This window comes from Nyctereutes procyonoides, unplaced genomic scaffold (assembly GCF_905146905.1).
Source record: "Nyctereutes procyonoides isolate TBG_1078 unplaced genomic scaffold, NYPRO_anot_genome, whole genome shotgun sequence".
NCBI lineage: Eukaryota > Metazoa > Chordata > Mammalia > Carnivora > Canidae > Nyctereutes > Nyctereutes procyonoides.
In genome coordinates this window covers 50224954-50244235 of record NW_026575121.1, presented here as the reverse complement: position 1 = coordinate 50244235, position 19282 = coordinate 50224954, and the positions used below count along the sequence as shown (strand labels likewise).

At 38.8% G+C, this 19282-nt stretch overlaps 1 protein-coding gene across 1 annotated transcript in view; it reads right to left on the bottom strand.

Annotated features, from left to right (window-relative positions):
• PCCA (propionyl-CoA carboxylase subunit alpha) overlaps nt 1-19282 on the bottom strand; it is a 404157-nt gene that overhangs the window by 184882 nt on the left and 199993 nt on the right. Inside the window, exon 17 of the mRNA XM_055335978.1 lies at nt 7138-7248. Within this exon, the coding sequence (XP_055191953.1) occupies nt 7138-7248 (111 nt within the window). The remainder of the gene's footprint in view (nt 1-7137; nt 7249-19282) is intronic.

Genomic DNA, 19282 nt, shown 5'->3' with positions numbered 1-19282 from the left:
CCCTCTGCCTATGTCTCTGCCTCTCTCTCTCTCTCTCTCTCTGTGTGACTATCATAAATAAATTAAAAAAAATTTAAAAAAAAAATAGAAAAGGCAACTGAATTTGTAACAACTATTTTTCTACTATTTTTTTTGTAAGCCATCACTTTTTATTTTATTCTAATTGCAATGGATGTTATTAACAAGATTAGGGGTACCATTTAACCTTGAGGCCATTTGTAAGGCACCATCTGCATACAAAATACGTCCATTTTAAATGTGCAATTCAAGAGTTTGATAAATGTGTAAACCCATATAAACACCACATCCATCTATTTAGAATTTTCCACTACTCCAAAATGCTTGCTTGCATCTCTTTCCAATCAAGACCTCTACATCAGCTTTCCCTCCCTAGCCACAAGCAACTAAATCCTTTTCTAGTTTCATATAAATGGAACCAGATAGTAAGTACTCTTTCATGTCTGGCTTCTTTTGTAGATAATATTTTTTAGATTCATCCATGTTTTTGAATGAACTGACAGTTTCTAACATTTTAGCATTAAGAAGTATTCTATAGCATGGATATATTACAATTCGTATAGCCATTCATTCCCTGAGGGCTTTCAATGTAAGAGGGAAGATGTGATTTGGTTCTAAAAGTGAACTCCAGCTGCTGAGTGAAGATGAACTGCTAAATGCAATGGTGGCTGGAAGGAGGTCAGTGAGAAGGCTGTTCCGAGTCCAGGCAGGAGGGAAGCAGCTGGGACTGGGAGTGGTGTGCTAGTTTGGTGTTGAATGGAGACATGCCTGTATTCAATTCCCAGCTCTCCATGAACAAGCAAGGGCTAGTGAACTGCACTGAGCTTTGTGAGCAAGAAAAACCTGTAAAGTTGCTCTGAGGGGGGTTGAGAACACCTGCTGCCTGCTAACAACAAAAACCCCCCAAGGGCAGCAGGTCTTTCTGCTTACCAAGGAATCCTAAGCACCTAGAACTTTTGGATATAGATAAAGTATATTCAAGTACTTCTAGATTCTTTTTATCCCTTTGTCAAGTGTGAAGGTAAACTAAGAGAGCACTGCGATCTGACACTTGGTTTTCACCTCTGCCAACCCTGACTGAGAAGACTCATAAGCATGATCCTAGAAGTCTGTGAGACCTGAATAGTGAGGCAGCACAAACTGAGAACCTCCAGCTTGGCACACAGGACAGACACAGCCTCACACACTCTAGGGTAGATGTCTTCTGTAGCAGCAAGTCATTTCCACTTAAAAGTTAGGACCCTAGCCTGGGAGGAATTCTAAGAGTTTCTCAAACCCATTTTTTGAAACCTCCAGTATTAAAGCTTGGAATCTCTACTACACTCTCTAGTGAAGACAGGCTAGAAAAAGATACAACTCTTGATTTTAAAACCCTTTGTCTTTTTAGAATAGTTTTCAGTATCCTGAGACCCTAAATAACTACCTTTAACCTAATAGATTCAGTAAATATTTATGAAATAAAAGAGAAAAACTTCCTCCTCACAATATGTCCTCACCTTCTTAACCTTCTTACAGATTGGGGTGTATATGTGGGGGATGGAATTTTAAACAAAAGCCCCAACCCTCAAATAATATTTAGGTTCTCTCACCCTTACTCATTAAGTTGGTGGTTACTACGTGGAGGTCAAATTACATAGTAGCACCACAAGATCTGTGATACACCTCTGTAAACTTTGTGCTATAAACACACCCATGTCCATGACCCAGTTTTTAAGAAGCCTGATCTGTGTTCTCTTAAGTGGCTTTAGTTCTATCATCTATTTTTAACAGTCATCTGGTGCCTTCCTTCCAATCTAGTGTCATCATTAATGATGCTAACAGATGTCCTGATTCTGAGCCAGGCATGTTCTCGGTCTGTGGGATGTGGCTTTGCTGATGATTTGCTTCATGTGTAGGCTTCATGTGTTGTGGCACCTATAGGTAATCTGTCTATGGCCGGTTAGGTTTCTCAGAGAAGGATATTCTCCTATTGTGACTGAGAGTGCCTGTCTCCCAGGCCAGTACTTGGGAGCTAAGAGAACAACAGTTGGCAGAGGGACATCACCACATTCAGTATGTCCACATTTACCCAATCCTCTGTCCAACGTGCCTGGTGTCCACTGGTATAGAGGGCATCTTATTCTCTATAAAGAAGAATCTCAAAGCTATTGCCAGGGTGGAGGAGAGCAAGCCACCCTCCTCTAAAGAGTAAGGGAGGGAATATAAAGAAATTCTTCCAGAGATTTTAGACCAACAGTCCTACCTCTAGGAATTTCCCAAGGGAAAATTAGGCAGAGATAGGCAGCACCCCAGAATAGTCCTTGGAGAGGTGCTACAATGGTACAAATGCTACCTCATCCTTGAAGTCATCCTTGAGTCCCTCAATCAAAACTGGTTACTTTTTTCTTGGTGCTGGTCACTTGGCTTCTATCTTCACTTAGCCTTTATTTTGACCTGTGATGTAGCTAGTTCTTTACATATTTATTTCTCTTGTGATATAAGCTCCTTAAGGGCAAGGAAAATACACTACTCATTTTTCAATTTCTTCAAGAGCCTATACCAATTATTTGCTGAAGGACTTAATGACTGAATTCTCAAAGGCAATACAAGTGTCCAAGTATCAGAGTACCACCATGTCTTGGGGTCAGCTGGACCCCAAGACATGATCTTTACTGCTCACCTGCTTGGACTCACCATCTTCTGTCCCCAATTTTTCCTTACATTCTTATTCTTCTCTCCAGTTTCTCTCTTAATTCAAACAAAAGACCCTACAGGCATAATATCCTGCGATGGAAACTGAAACTACCCCTAAAGCACTAATGACTGCCCCAAAGAGTTCCACTGGCAGACCACCCAGACCAGTCTGAAATTAACCCGACTCACACCTGTATATATAGACAATAGCATGATTGACAGTTATCTTTACTCTTTATATTCAAATCTCTACCAAAGGAGAAAAAAAGCCTCGTTTACATAATATACAATGTATATATAGGCATGTTTCCTTACAGCACATGTGAGGCCTTATACCTGCCTTTACATACTATAACAAGGCCCCCATCTAAATATACATCCTAATCCTAAATAATAGGAACCCATTCAGCCTTGCCCAGAGTGTCACAGCTTTGGAAGCTCCCCTCACCCTGCAATATCTTTATTTGCTGCAAATAAAGTTTCTTTTGTGTGACAACTCCACCTGGTGTGGTTTCTATCTGTGACTCACCAATGAGCAAATTCACACTGATCTGGTTACACCACTTTTAAAGGTATAGAAATACTTGACTAAATTTAATGGAAAAGAGAGAAGCACAATAAATGGTATATTACTTGTGTTTAATCAAATTTTTATTAAAGAGATGTCACTTTCCAGAGCATAAAAAAAATTCTAATCATTTCCTTTGATGGGGCTAGAGGTTTAACTGCAGCAAGGCAGCAGAGAAAGGAGTCCAAAATGTTCAGGCCAACTGAATTGACAGTTCTTTTTTTTTTTTTTTTTTTAAGATTTTTTACTTACTTATTCATGAGAATACAGAGAGAGAGAGAGAGAGAGAGAGAGAGAGAGGCGCAGAGACACAGGCGGAGGGAGAAGCAGGCTCCATGCAGGGAGCCTGACATGGGACTCAATCCCGGATCTCCAGGATCACACCCTGGGCCAAAGGTGACACTAAACCACTGAGCCACCCGGGCTGCCCTGAAATGACAGTTCTTAAAAAATCTTCTACCTCTCTTTCTTCCAGAATCAAAATATCATCTTCCCTATTTTTCATTTATGTTTCAGAATCAAAGGCCAATAGCTTTTCAACATCATAATCTAATAAGTATACATGAAGAATACCTTCTTATGTAACCTGTTTTAGTCTTAAGCACAGTCATTCCATTCCATTAGTAACACTTTCCTACTCTGCAAATAAATTTGGGATGATAAACATATATACTAGAAAAATTTAAATCAGTCATAAAAACAGGCACTTGCCTGTGAACAGTGCCTAGGATAGCTGGACAGATGGGAAGCAGACGGGTAATCCCAAAGGGGCAAAATGACCTGGCCTGAAACATATGGAGAAGATCCTGGATTAACTTCAGTGGCCACTTCTTGCTGTCTCTTCCAGGCACATATATCAAACAATCAAAAATGATAGTTTAATATATCAAATATCTGCTCTAGGGAAAAAGAGGGAGAGGGAAATAGAGTTATACGAAGAACAAGAGATAGTAGCCACTCAGAGAAGAACCAACATGAAAATAATAGGAGGGAAGACAGTAAGAGGTCCACACTAAAAATGGCAAAGCTAAGTGTGTACTTTTAAAGTGCTTATGGCCATTGTACAACAACAACAAATATCATACTCTTAAAACCTGTATGATTTATGATTTTTGAATCCTAGCACAATTGAATGAGTACTGAAACAGGAGATAGAAAATCTAAGTTCAATTACTGGCTTTATTCTATTACTGATCATTTAGCCTTATCAAGTTCTCTGGGCTTTGGTCTCCTCACAGGTAAAATAAAGGCTGAGATTAAATAATCGTCCTAACAACTTACAATAATTTTTAAGACTGTGTTCCTATCTTATACAAGCATTAATAGAATTATAATATCCATGCTGATGATGCCCTATCAAAACAGAAGTGTAGGGGATCCCTGGGTGGCTCAGCAGTTTGGCGCCTGCCTTTGGCCCAGGGCGTGATCCTGGAGTCCCGGGATTGAGTCCTGCATCAGGCTCCTGGCATGGAGCCTGCTTCTCCCTCTGCCTGCGTCTCTGCCTCTCTCTCTCTCTCTCTCTATGTCTATCGTGAATAAATAAATAAAACCTTTAAAAAAAAGTGTAATATATTAAATGTGTTCTAGAAAATGGCAATGTTAGTTTCTAAGTAAATTTCTGAGTTCGCCTGAGAATGTGGCACACTTTCTACTAATGCCAAATGTACAGTACATTGTAATCAATTACAATTAGAAATTTTTTTAAAAGTTTTATTTATTTATTCATGAGAGACAGACAGAGAGAGAGAGAGAGGCAGAGACACAGGCAGAGGGAGAAGCAGGCTCCATGCAGGGAGCCCAACGTGGGACTCGATCCCAGGACTCCAGGATCACGCCCCGGGCCAAAGGCAGGCGTTAAACCACTGCGCCACCCAGGGATCCCCCAATTAGAAATTTTAAATGCCTATTTTTGGTAATGAGATCTAACACCATATATGTATACATACAGACATACACGTAAATGTACGTATGTATACATGTTTGTTTAGAAGTTCTCTGAGGTTTTCACCTGTTGTCTCCTTCTGCCTACTATTTCGTGACACATCCCCTTCACAGATGCCTGAGCCATGCAGACTTAAAGCATCTGGAAATCCTGAGTCTATTTCACAACTTACTACAACTTTTAAGTAAAACTTTAGAAAGGACAAGAGGCCAAAATGTTAGGATCAAAATACAATACACTGGTAATGTGGATACATGTACAGTTGAAAATACCCAAGGTCACCCCTTCTCATCAATATTATCAATAAGATTCTTCTTTTTTAAATTTTTATTTATTTATGATAGTTACACAGAGAGAGAGAGAGAGAGAGAGAGAGAGAGAGAGAGAGGCAGAGACATAGGCAGGGGAAGAAGCAGGCTCCATGCACCGGGAGCCCGATGTGGGATTCGATCCTGGGTCTCCAGGATCGCGCCCCGGGCCAAAGGCAGGCGCCAAACCGCTGCGCCACCCAGGGATCCCTATCAATAAGATTCTTAATGTTTACTTAGTATCTATTATATTATAGTTGCCAGATATACAATTAACAACAGTAACATAAGTGGTTCCTGGCTTCATGAACTAGCAATAGACATCTGACTGAACAAGTGTAAAACTGCAGTTCATGTTAGGGCTGTATATATATATATATTTTTTTAAGATTTTATTTATTTATTCATGAGAGACACAGAGAGAGAGAGAGGCAGAGACACAGGCAGAGGGAGAAGCACGCTCCATGCAGGGAGCCTGATGTGGGACTCGATCCCGGATCTCCAGGTTCATACCCTGAGCTGAAGGCAGCACTTAAACCCTGAGCCACCGGGGCGGCCCATGGGTTATATTTTTTAAAAATTCAAAAGTTCAGGAAAAAGAACCATATGACTCATTAGTTTTTCTTCTAAAATCCCAAATAAAAAACATTTTTAATTTCTCTTGGTACTAATGATAAAACTCTATAACATTTAAGTTTTAAAACAATAATCAAACTAGTAATTTCCAGTTAGTCTTATGAAAACTCTGTACTGTAATATCTAAGAAACTGCTTTATAAATATATTCAAAAGCTCAATACATGAAGTTGACCTGAATCTCTACACAGCTCCTCATATGACTGCATCATCTTACATAATAAAACTCTAAATGGATATAAAAAACACTTGCCATTTGTGAGAGTAAAATCTCATCTTCATATATTCTCAAATTCATCAGGAACATATGTAGATACTTCTGGCTTTCACCTAAATAACATTTCTATTAAATCACATGTAAGTCCTGTTGGTTCCTTTATCTCACATATGGACCATGTTTTTAATCCTCACTAAAGGATTTTCTCTGTCTCTCACTTGAGCAATTTTTCGACTACCGGAAACACTCACTGGTAACTTCACAGTGCTAAAGTTTACATTCTCCTCATTATTTTATTAAAAGCTTCACTTTTATGAATAAAAATAATAATCTTCTTTAACATCCTCACTTTTGTTAAGAGATAGCATGTGGTATTCTGAAATTTTTAGTACTAATTTTCATAAAATTTTAATCATTAGAGTTCCTGTATATACTCATATAATATACCAGCAGGGAGTACAAACTTGAATTGGCTTTCAGAAACCAGAATGCTCAGGTAGGCTAATGCTTTGTCTCCATGTTTTGCATCAAAACTAGATTTGCAGAACATTCCACATACTTGAATTCCTCACTCAACAAAATTATGGATTATTGCACATTCATGAGTCACTCATGAATACTAAAATCACGAATGTCATTAGTCTAGGATACTCTATGTTAATAAATCAAATCTAGTATGGGCTAAAGGCCTTAATTTCAAAATAGAAAAATTATGTGTTATAATAAAGCATAAAGTAACAACTTTAATACAGTAAAATACTTCAATGCATACAAACCTTTAAAGCCATCAGGATATACATCAGAAAGAAATTTAGTGTTGATGTCTCCTTCTATGAAGCGTGAGTTGATTATCACCTCTCGGAGTAACGCAATATTATGTGTAACACCTAAAAATAAAATGTTATCAGATTGAATTAGAGAACGTGTCAGTTAAAAGTCTCTTACTAAGAAAAAAAAAAGTCTCTTACTATCTAGAGAAATTTATCATCTGTGTCTTATGACTAAGCAAGAACCAAGGAAAGATTATTCACCTCCTGGACTTCAAGTAACAGCAAAAAATGCCTAAAGTTATGGTAGTAATAAAACACCAAATGCAAACTTAAGCTTGTACTGCCAAATCAATTCAATAGGGAAATTGTATATATAATTTATTTATTCGGGATCCCTGGGTGGCGCAGCAGTTTGGCGCTTGCCTTTGGCCCAGGGCGCGATCCTGGAGACCCGGGATCAAATCCCACGTCAGGCTCCCGGTGCATGGAACCTGCTTCTCCCTCTGCCTATGTCTCTGCCTCTCTCTCTCTATCTCTCTGTGACTATCATAAATAAATAAAAATTAAAAAAATATATAATTTATTTATTCATGAGAGACACAGAGAGAGAGGCAGAGACAATAGGCAGAAGGAGAAGCAGGCTCCCTGTGGGAAGTTTGATGAGAGACTCCATCCCAGGATCCTGGGATCACGACCTGAGCTGAAGGCAGATGCTCAACCACTGAGCTACCCAGGGCGCCCCTCAATAGGGAAATTAATGTCTGTTCAGTAAATGGTAATGAAACAAGTAGATATCTATTTAGGATAAAAGAAAACAAACTTCTACCCTAACTCACACCATAAACTAAATTTGATTCAAACTGAATCAACAAACTTAAATGTAAAACCTAAAACTGTAAGTTATGGAAAATAGAGAAGAAAATTCTGATTATCTTGAGGTAGGCAACAGATTTTTGGGTAGTACACAGAAACTGAGCCACACACACAAAAAAAAGTGTACTTCGTCAAAATTTAAAAGTCTGCTTCAAAGAATACGGTTAAGCAAGTGAAAAAGCAAGCCACAGACTGAAAGAAAATGTTCACAACATATATATCAGACAAAAAACTTGCATTTGGAATATATAAATATATAAAGAATGCTTAAAACACAGTAAGATGACAATAAATAAATACATTTCACAAAAGAAGATATACACATGAAAAGTTGTTGCACATCACTATCATCAAGGAAATACAACAAGATGCCCCCCAAACACCCCCAATTTAGTGGCTAAAGGCTAAAAGAGGGCAGACTGGGTGGCTCAGCGGTTTAGCGCCACCTTCAGCCCAGGGCGAGATCCCGGAGACCTGGGATCAAGACCCATGTCAGGCTCCCTGCATAGAGCCTGTTTCTCCCTCTGTGTCTCTGCCTCTCTCTCTCTCTCTCTCTTTCATGAATAAATAAATAAAATAGAAGTCTTTGCTTTTAAAGATAGATGATAGATAGATAGATAGATAGATAGATAGATAGATAAAGGCTAAAAGACAGAAATAGCACATGTCAGTGAGGACATGGGACAGTATAAGTGTCACACCCTGTGGTGGGGATATAAATAGCACAAATACTTTAGAACTGCTTGGCAGGTTCTTAAAAAGCTAAACATATACTCACACATATGATTCAGACAAGTCACTCCTAAATATTTGCCCAAGTTAAATAAAAGCATATATCTATACAAACACAGACAAAGATTATTGACTTTATTTGCAACAGTCAAAACTGAAAACAATTTAAATGTCCATCAACAGATGAATTAGCAAAATGTGATTTGTCCATTTAATGGAATTCTATTTAGCAATAAAAAGAAATGATTTACTAAGATACACGAGGATGCATCTCAAAATAATTATGCTGAATTTAACAAGACTACTGTAGGAGTCCCTGAACATAAAATTTCAGAAAAGCCTCGACAACCTACAGTGACACGGAGCAGATCACCTGGTCGCACTGGGACAGGGATAGACAGACGGTGGACTACAAAGACAATAAGGAAACTTGGAGGTGATAGAAATGTTCAGTGTCATGACTGTGGTGATGGTTTCAAAGATGGATATATACATCAAGACTCATCAAGCTGAACATTCTAAATATAAGTTCATTGTATGTCAAGTATACTTCAATCAGTAGTAGAGGAGGAGGAGAAAAAGAGAAGAGGAAGAAAGGCAAGAAGGGAGGGAAGGAGGAAGGGAGAGGGGGAGAGAGGAAAAGAAAAAGGAAGAAAGGAGGGAAGGAAAGAAGGGAAAGCTTGTGATTCAGGAGGAAACACTGAGCCTAGAACACAAAGACTCCTACAAAGTTAAGTTAAAATAGGTAACCACCACAATAAGGATTCGAATGGTATTGGGTGAGTTCTGTGAGATAGAAGAACTTTAGGAAGGGAATATTTGATCTGGTCACTCACATTACAAAGATATCAAGATGACTAAAAATGGGAGAATGAGAGGCATGTCAAATCTAGGGGAAGTGAGAACTCGATGAGGCTTCCACAAGAGGAACAGGACAGAATTGAAGTGATGAAAGGTTTGCTAAGTCCTTCCAATTTCCTCATCCCACTTCCTTACATCCTCATCTATACTATTCTGCTGCATAACAAACCTAGAAAGCTTGGTTCTGATCTTGCTATTCAGTCTTATAGAGTGCTCACTTTTACAAAAATAATTCTAAAGTAAGCAAAGAATCAGACCCTCAGGCTCAAGTACCAGGTCTACCACTTACCTTGGGTAAGGTAAGCTATTTTGCCTCCTAAAGATTTAGTTCCCTCATTCGTAAAATGGTGATCACAACAGAACCTATTCTGCATTACTGTCATGAGATATAAATTGAGATAATGCTTAAGGCAATGCCAGGCACTCAGGAAGGTGCACTCATGTCATACTCATTACCCTTTCATACGAGAAGACATGCAGTTAATCAACATCATGCTCATTATCCTTTCATACCAGCAGAAGCATGCAGTTAACATTGGAAAGTGAACAAACTTGGCCTGCAAATCTAACCACCCCCTATTTCTGTAAATCAAGTTTTGTTCTGAATACAACAGTATTTACATACGGTGTATGTGCTACAAGAGTCAAGTAGTTGTAACAGTGACCATGTGACCCACAAAATCTAAGCTACTTACTCTCCAGCCCTTCCCTGAAAAGGGTTGTTGACCTTGCTATAAGGTTTTTAACAATATTGAAACGCTGAGCAAATTAATCTCTACCTAGCAACATTTACCCTACACCTGCTGCTCGTGTGCAATTAGGTATCACAGGCAAGGGGATGAGAGCCAACGCTGTATGACAATATGATGCCTGCTCTGAACGAACTTTCAGTGACTAGTCATAGCATAAGAAAATTACAAGGAAAAAAAAAATAAAAATAAGAAAACTGTGATCCAGCGGGACTGAATGATTTATCTAAAATTTAGTAAAATAGAAATTATAACAGCAATATAGGTTTAAAAATATGACAGACTGCGGGTTTCCCCTAAAATATGCTTTTCATCTTTTCCACAGTTAACAGAGCCTTAGCAGAACAAAGATCCCACAGACACAGACTCTATCTTCCCATCTGTCTTACAGCTGGACCTGAAGACTAATTCCGAGACGAGCTGCTGGGAGGTAAAGCAACACATCCAACTCCCGTTTCATTTAGTTGAAAAGAATTGCTTGGACTTCTGTTCCTCATTCTTCCTATGAGCTTCCTGATATGGCAGGTACTGAGCTTTGGAAATGAAGGTGAAGCAGAGAAACATGATGGGGGTGTAGAGGGGGAAAGGGATGTATCTCCTGGAATGACCACAAGACACTAACTTGCCCCATCAGCACAGACAAGCCAGACAATTAAATGAGAAGTAAATAAATTTCAGGGTGCCTGGGTGGCTCAGTCTGGTAAGCATCTGACTCTTGATTTCAGCTCAGGTCATGATCTCTCAGGGATGTGAGATCGAGCCGCACATCAGGCTCCATGCTAGGAGTGGAATCTGCTCGAGATTCTCTCTCCTTTCCTGCTGCCCCTCTCCTTCAAACCCTTCCCCCCACCCCGCCCCCAAAAAGAAAGGAAGTAGTAGTAAGTAATTTCTATCTTATTTATACCACTGTATTTAAGAATCTTTGTTACGGCAGGTTACCCTGTACCCTAATATATATATATATATATATATATATATATATATATATATATATATATAATATATGGAGAGAGAAAGGCATATCTTTTAATAGGATTTCCTATCTCTGAGCCATGCAACTTAATATATCCAACTAGGCATTGCTCTATGCATCTCTGCATACTAGACCATGCTAGAAGCCACATGCGAAAATCTGAACATCTTTGTTCCTGACTCAGAAGATACCATGTAACTAAATTTTTTTTTAATTTTCAATCTATTCAAATTACCTCAAAACATTCAGAGATAGTTCCAAATGAAAATATTAATGCATCCCTTTAGCTAAATTTCCATGGAAGAAGTTATCACATAGAGACAATAACCTAATAAATGTCTATCATAGCACATGCCCAGGACAAATGCACAGTTATCCGAACCTTGTTCAGTGGATAATAACTTAAACAATATTCAACAACTAATGGTTAGAAGGGCTATTCTATTTATGTATATTTCTATGAGGAAAGTATAAAAAGGTGTAAGAAACTTGTGATGACACAAATGTACCTAACAAATCATTGCAAAAATGTGATATCTGCCTAAATTATAGGTGATATTTGAATAGACGAAAATGAAGAGCAATTGAAAGCAATGTGCTATGAGTGCTTAGAAAGTTTATCTTTACAAAGATAAACTCAGTAGGCAAGAATTTAAAATAAAAGACTCCTTGAAAGAGGTCAGGCTACGAAAGGGAACAGAATCCCTTTGTTGTATGTTTTACAAACAGACAAAACTAAAAGCACTTTTGAAGAAGAAAAGAGTATGGCCTGCCAGGGAGATTTCTATGCATAGGAAATGATGTGGCATTCCAGGAAGAGGAAAGTAGCCGTGACTTAAGGTAAATCTTCCTGGTTGGGGGAAGAAATAAAGAAAGATACAAAAGGACACAAAGATGGGTAATATTAGGGAATAATTTAAAGTACTGAAGAGGGATCTCTGGATGGCGCAGTGGTTTGGTGCCTGCCTTTGGCCCAGGGCACGATCCTGGGGACCCGGGATCGAATCCCATGTCGGGCTCCCAGTGCATGGAGCCTGCTTCTCCCTCTGCCTATGTCTCTGCCTCTCTCTCTCACTGTGTGCCTATCATAAATAAAAAATAAAAATAAAAAAAAAATAAAGTACTGAAGAATTCTCACTGTTGTTGAGACAGCTGGGTGGCTTAGTCAGTTCAATGTAGGACACTTGGTTTTGGTTCAGGTTATGACTCAGAGTCCTGGGATCAGCCCCATAGAGGCTCCACACTCAGGGTGCTGAGTCTGCATGGGACTTTCTCCCTCCTTCCCCCCTCTGCCCCATCCCCTCTTCTCACATGCACACGTGGGTGCTCACCCTCTAAATAAGTAAAATACTTAAAAAAAAAAAAATTCTCAGCGTTGTCAAAGCAAATGGATACCACCAGGTATTTCTGTGATGAGAACAGAAAGAAGGATACCATGACCAAACAGCATGAGCAAAGGAGAGAATGGTGGACCTGAAAAATCCAGCAGGGTGTTCAGGTCTGAAAGCCCTGCAAAGATTTTACCTCTCCTTGGAGCCAACCAGAATGAGTGAAGCAGGGCAAGTACGACTAGATTTGTGCCCATGAATCATGCAGGCTGCTACTGAAAAAGGGACTAGGGTGAGGGGTTGTGAAGAAGGAAAAACCCATTAGCTGACAACTGCAGGAGACTTGCTGAACAAGGGCAAGGCCTCCGACCACAGCAAGGGTGGGGCAATAGAGACGAAGAGAGAGTTACCAGACAGAGAGGGCATGATGACTTAGTGGATGTCAAGAATGGGGGAGACGCAGGTGCCTGGCTGGCTCAGTCGGTTTGAGCCCCACGTTGGGTGCAGAGAGTGCTTAAAAATAAAATCTTTTACTTAAAAAAAAAAAAAAAAAAACAGAATGTGGGAGACGAGTCAACAAACATGCACACTTCTGGCTCTGGTGCACTAAATGACAGAAGAAGCTGCTTAACAAAAAAGAAACAGGTTGAAAGGAAAACATCTGATTCATTGTGGACAAGTTAAACTGGAGACCCTTGGGAGAGACGACTGATGGTGTCCGAGAGGTAAGAGTTCAGAACAGCAGGCCAATTAGAATGCAATTCCACCCAGAGCATAGAAAGCATGGAGGCAGATGTCCACTGTCCTCATGGTAGAGTCCAGAGCGGGAGACAGCAACGCAAGACAAAGCCAGCAGTATGTAACTTATTCCTATGTAACTGAAGTTTTGAAAAAGTAAGATCCCAACAAAAGAGCTGAAAAGGATAAAAATTAGAAAATCAAGGTGCAGATGGACTTTCATTTCCAAAAAAAAAAAAAACTTTTTTTTGGGGGGAAAAAGATTTTATTTATTTATTCATGAGAGACAGAAAGAGAGAGACAGAGATGTAGGCGGAGAAGCAGGGAGCCCAATGTGGGACTTGATCCCAGAACCCCGGGATCATGACCTGAGCCAAGGGCAGACGCTCAACCTCTGAGCCACCCAGGTGCCCCCAAAGAGTATTCTTATGTGCAAATTAATATTTCAGAATGTTTCAATTTATAAGTTTATTTATAAACAGTAAATAACTTAGAAAGGTAATCTAACTCTCAGGCCCAGTTATAGTATAAATTTTCTTGTTCTTCTGAGGTCTGAGGCTGATGCCAAAATAGTTGGCATCAAACTCTTCAGGAAGCTCCAACACAGATTTCAGAAATAATGATCATCTGAACAAAAATAAGATTGTTACCCAGTAATCTATTTGTGACTGAGAACATCAAAAAATTAAAATGTATGTAGTTTTACAAGATAAATGATCTGTTGTACTTTTATTACATATTCAAAGTTGAAAACGGAGTGATTTTAGAAAATCTAAGTCAAAGGAATTATAAGCAAATATTAATTTACATTTTGGATATCAAAGAGCAGAGCCATTCAAGCACACAAATGAAGCCCAGACTCTCAAAAAAAAATCTTTCTACTTGAATAGTAAATAGAGCATGAAAACAGACTTTTATCTTGCTAAATGATGTTTCAGGAATAAAATTACTACACAAAAGCATTTTCTCTTTAAGTCTTCTCTGAATAAAATATCACATATTACTATGCAAAATTCAATCATTATCTGTTTCTCTTTCCAAAGAACTAGAAGATCAAACAGTGGCTAATGGCAGACAACCAAACTATAGGTGCCTCTACTGACAGCTCCAAAGACTACTGTACAGCAATTAGTTCTAAAGCCAAATGGAGGAATAATCAAAAACCTATTTTCTTTTCCTAAAAGCTCCAAGTACCAGATAGATGGGAAAAATCAGGGAACTGTTAAGAGATATCCTACACATCTGAAAGTTATCATTTTGTACAAAGTTTACTTTCTTTCCATGTCCCAGGAAAGACAATGCTCTTTAAACTGATCCTTGTTCAAACAAGAAGTCAGTTGTAAAAGTACTCTGAGGCATAGTTTATAACTTCAATGATATTATTAATCACATACTCATAGAAATTATGGCTCTGAGTTTTAGACAGGGAATTGAAAATGACCTCAGCCAAAGTTCACAGGGTCCCATCTGTATGGGAAATCATGACCAGGCCACAGAAGAGAGGACCCCTAGGAGCAGCTTTCTCCTGACTACCTGCTGTTTCCAAAACACTGGCCAGACATGAGCTGCACACACTGCCAGGATCAAACAGAGGCCAAAAGCCACTGCTTATTTCATGGGGACTCAGAAATTAACTTTAACCAAATTACATTTTTGCTCTCAAGATTTTTTATTTTAACAAAAGCTCATAATCAGCTTACGAAAAAAATACTATTTGAACTAAGCAGTTATCCAACAAGACAGTATGAATTGTCCTTCCTTTTCTGTTCTTTACAAAACAATTTCTTTAAGCCCCCTACCCTTTAGAAGTCATCAAATGAATAATATATTAATCACAAATGCATCTGTTTTTATTCCTTAAATAAAATTCCTCAGCTTTGGGGGGAGGAGGCACATGCTCCTCTTCGCCTATTTTTTTTAACTTTTTTAGAATAATTTCAGAATTATACAAAATTCATAAAAATAGCATGAAGAATGATCAAAATCCCTCACCCAGATTCACCAAATGTTAATATCTGTTAACATATGTATTTATCATTCATTTTTTTTCTCTTTATACATACACACAGACTTCTTTTCCTTAAACATCTGGGAGTAAGTCGAAAACAGAATGCACTTTACATACTTCAGTATTTCCTAAAACCTAAGTAACTTTAGGAAAAGCACACAAATAACTCATGTAATCACAGTACAATGACCAGATCTGAAAATTAACACTGATAACAGTATCTTTATATAATATGCAAATCTTATTCAAATTTCACCAATTGTCTCATTGGACTATTAGTTTCTGGTCCAGAAATTAATCCTGCATTGAGTTGTTATATATCCTTAGTTTCCTTTGATCTAGGTAAATTAATCCACTTTTGTGTTTCTTGACCTTGACACTTTTGAAGAGTACAAGCCATTTATTTTGTACACTGTCTTCAAATTTGGTTTCTCTGCTGTTTCCTCAATGATTATAACCACGTTACACATCTTGGGGAAGAACATCACAGAACAATGTTCTTGTGTTCTTGTCGGTGCATCATACCCTCAAGAGGCATGTAATATTGCTATGTCCCATTACCAGTGATGTTAATTGTGATCATTGGGGAAACTGCTAGGTCCGTCCATTTTAAAATTATTATATTTCCCACTGTAATTAATCAGTGTATCCTGGGGATATACTATGAAACTATGCAAATACCTGTTTCTCATCATATTTTCACCCACTAACTTTAACATCTGTCCCTGATGATTCTTACTGAAACAATTTGGCACAAATGGGGATTTTTCTGCATTTATTAATTAAAATTCTACTGTAGGAAAGAGCTGTGCCTCTTCCCTCTTTTATCTTTCTTACCTACTTAGGTCAGTATGAATCCACAGACTCATCTTATTCCCTGGGCTTTAATCCATTGCTAACATTGTTTATTTTGTTGCTGAAGTTTTCCCAGATTGGCCAGTGGTAAACCCCTGAGAGCAGATTCCTGTATCTTTTTGACAGATCATCATCTCTGAGCACTGGATAATTTTCTTATACAAGATGTTCCAGGCTCATCTTATACTTTTCCAGAAACCAGCCATTTTATCACAGAGTACTGTTTCCATTTATGAGACAATGGTATTTAAAAAACAAGATCTGGGTTCTTGGTATGCTCGTTGCTATGGGTGTCAATGTTTCCATGACCTCTCAGCAGGCTGGTGGTTCTCAATCGAGGATGATTTGCCCCCCTCCCTCATGACATATGGCAATGTCTGGAAATAGCTGGTTGTCACAACTGAGAGGATGCTACTGTCATTTAGTGAGTAGAGGCCAAGGGTGGTGATAAACATCTTACAATGTGAAGGACAGCCCCACCATAACAAAAGAAATTAACTACCCCAAAATATCAATAGTGCTAAAGTAGAGAAACTGTAAGCTACAGAATAGGTGTATGTAGGTACCCACAAACACACATGCACACAGTAACATATTTATACACTTATTTTTTAATCTCTGTTAAAAATCACGAGTTTACACTGATAACCTCCAGTTTCAACTCAACACCACAGGGTTCAACATATCCTCATCTATTTCCACATCTGTAACTTCTTTCTCTGACAATGAGAAATGTTGCTCATCTTATCCACAATCCATGTATTTATTTCCTCAATCCCAGAATATACATAAACTGGTTTTAGAACGACTAACCCATGAACTAGGAAAAACAAATCTATTAACCAGAGTCTAATGTTTGTTTATACATATTGTTCTTAGCTTGAGGGTATCCAGTCAAAATACGGTTAGAAATTATTTAAGGCTAGGTTTTTATTTTCTTTCTCTCCTCCCCACCCCCATCACCATGATTATTCATACAGTACAATCCATTGGTTTCTGTTTGTATTCCATTTTTAGTTTCTCCCCAGAATGCTAACAATTTTGAGATATTAATATCAGAATTCGAAAAGTAAAATCAAAAAAGTCTCTCTCTTCATCCCATGTGTTTTCTTTCCTAACCTGTAAACATTTCCATCCTATCCTCCCTCTATGCTCTGTAAGTACACCATCTTATTAGTTCTGCTCTTGTGTGTGTATATGTATTTCCACAAATGAGCAGATACATGTATATATTCTTACTTCTCCTAGTCATCCACCAATATCTCTTCTTTTTTAATATGAGAAATACTACTTTTTAGCTTAGTTTATGAACCCCTTGATATCCACTACATTTTTCCCATTTTCCTAGCAGCTATGTAAGATCACATGATTAAATGCCAATAGAATAGGAGCAGAAATAAAGAGTGCTTTCTTGGGACACCTGGGTGGCTCAGCGGTTGAGCCTTTGGCTCAGGGCATGATCTCAGAGTTCAGGGATCGAGTTGGACACTGAGCTCCCTGCAGGGAGCCTGCTTTTCCCTCTGCCTATGTCTCTGCCTCTCTCAGTGTGTCTCTCATGAATAAATAAATAAAATCTTTTTTTTATAAATAGTGCTTTCTAGGTTATGCCCTGAAAATAAATGGGTGTGATGCCATCTTCCTGCTGAGGCTAGATGATAGGCATAAAAGCAGCCACTTTGAGGCCCCCAAAAGAAAATGATCCACTGGGAATCTAAGAGTCTCCCTACCAGACCCTGACAATCTCCCTTTGAGACTATGACATGGCAGAGAAATTAAACTGTATCTTTCTTAGGTCACTGTATTTTTCATTCTGTTATAACCACTTAGGCTACACCCTGACTATGAATGCCCTCAGGTAAGAAGAGGACAGACCATCCCAGGAAATGAAAACAGTGAAGTAGGAAACACAAAGGGGGAGAGGGATAAGACAAAGTGGTGCAAATGACCATAGAGTTACAGGAAGACAATCAGGAGACATTACAGGTTGTTAAGCAGGGAAAGGATCACTGGGATTGTACTTTAACATTTACTCTGTCCATAATGAAGAATGGATTGGTGCAGGTGCAGAGTATCCACAGAGAACCCATTCAGAAAGCTATTACCCTGGGCCATGACATACACAGAAGTAGCATGGGATGGCAGAGCCAAAGAAAAGGAAATCGAGACAGAGGTTACTGAGATGAAATGGACAGACCCAGCCCCTTCACAATGCCTTTGAGACCACTTTTCTGAGCCCAAGAGCTCACCTTCCTATCAGGTACTTCAGGGACTCTGCATCTATCACCAGAAGGATTAGTTTCTCTGGCCATCCCTCATCTTGGAACATCAGCTCATCTAACTACTGCCACCTCCCCAAAACACCTCAGGCAATTCTTTTCCAAGCGCTCTATAATATTTTCTGAGATTGCTGCTCCATGATCATCTCCAGGTCTAGTGAAGGGTCAGTATTTTTATGGAACATTCCATCTAGAACCTTGCCTCACCTGAAAACCTCAGTGCCCTCAAAGACCTCATTTTTCCAACAACCTTCACATACCTCCTTGAAATCCACAGCCACTTCCAGAACATTAGCTCTTCTAATCTTTGGAGAAACTTCTATTTCCTTAAGGTTTATTTTATCTGGTCAAAAAATCTCCTACAATTCCCTGTCATCTATGAACATCCTCATCACAACCCACTATTTGCTGCAGAATTTGTCACCTGACTCATGGCCTTCCTTCTGATTCTAACTGCTGTCACCTTGTGTGGATGACTCAGGCAACATCCTCACTACTCAGCTCTTAAGGATCTCATTTCAAATAATCTCTTCTCTTATTTTATCCATCTAGTGCCAGAGCCCTGAAATCATCTAAGGTTCACTAGCTGCACCACATTCAAAATTACCAATTCAAAATAAATTGCTTTCCAACTGCACACCCCCATTTCTTTAACTCATTTCCCAAGTGCCTTGATTGGACCAAAACTGAAACTTCCTATCTGGAATGTGAGACATTCTAAGTCAGCTGCCCTGGAATCTGCTGAACAGTTAATGATA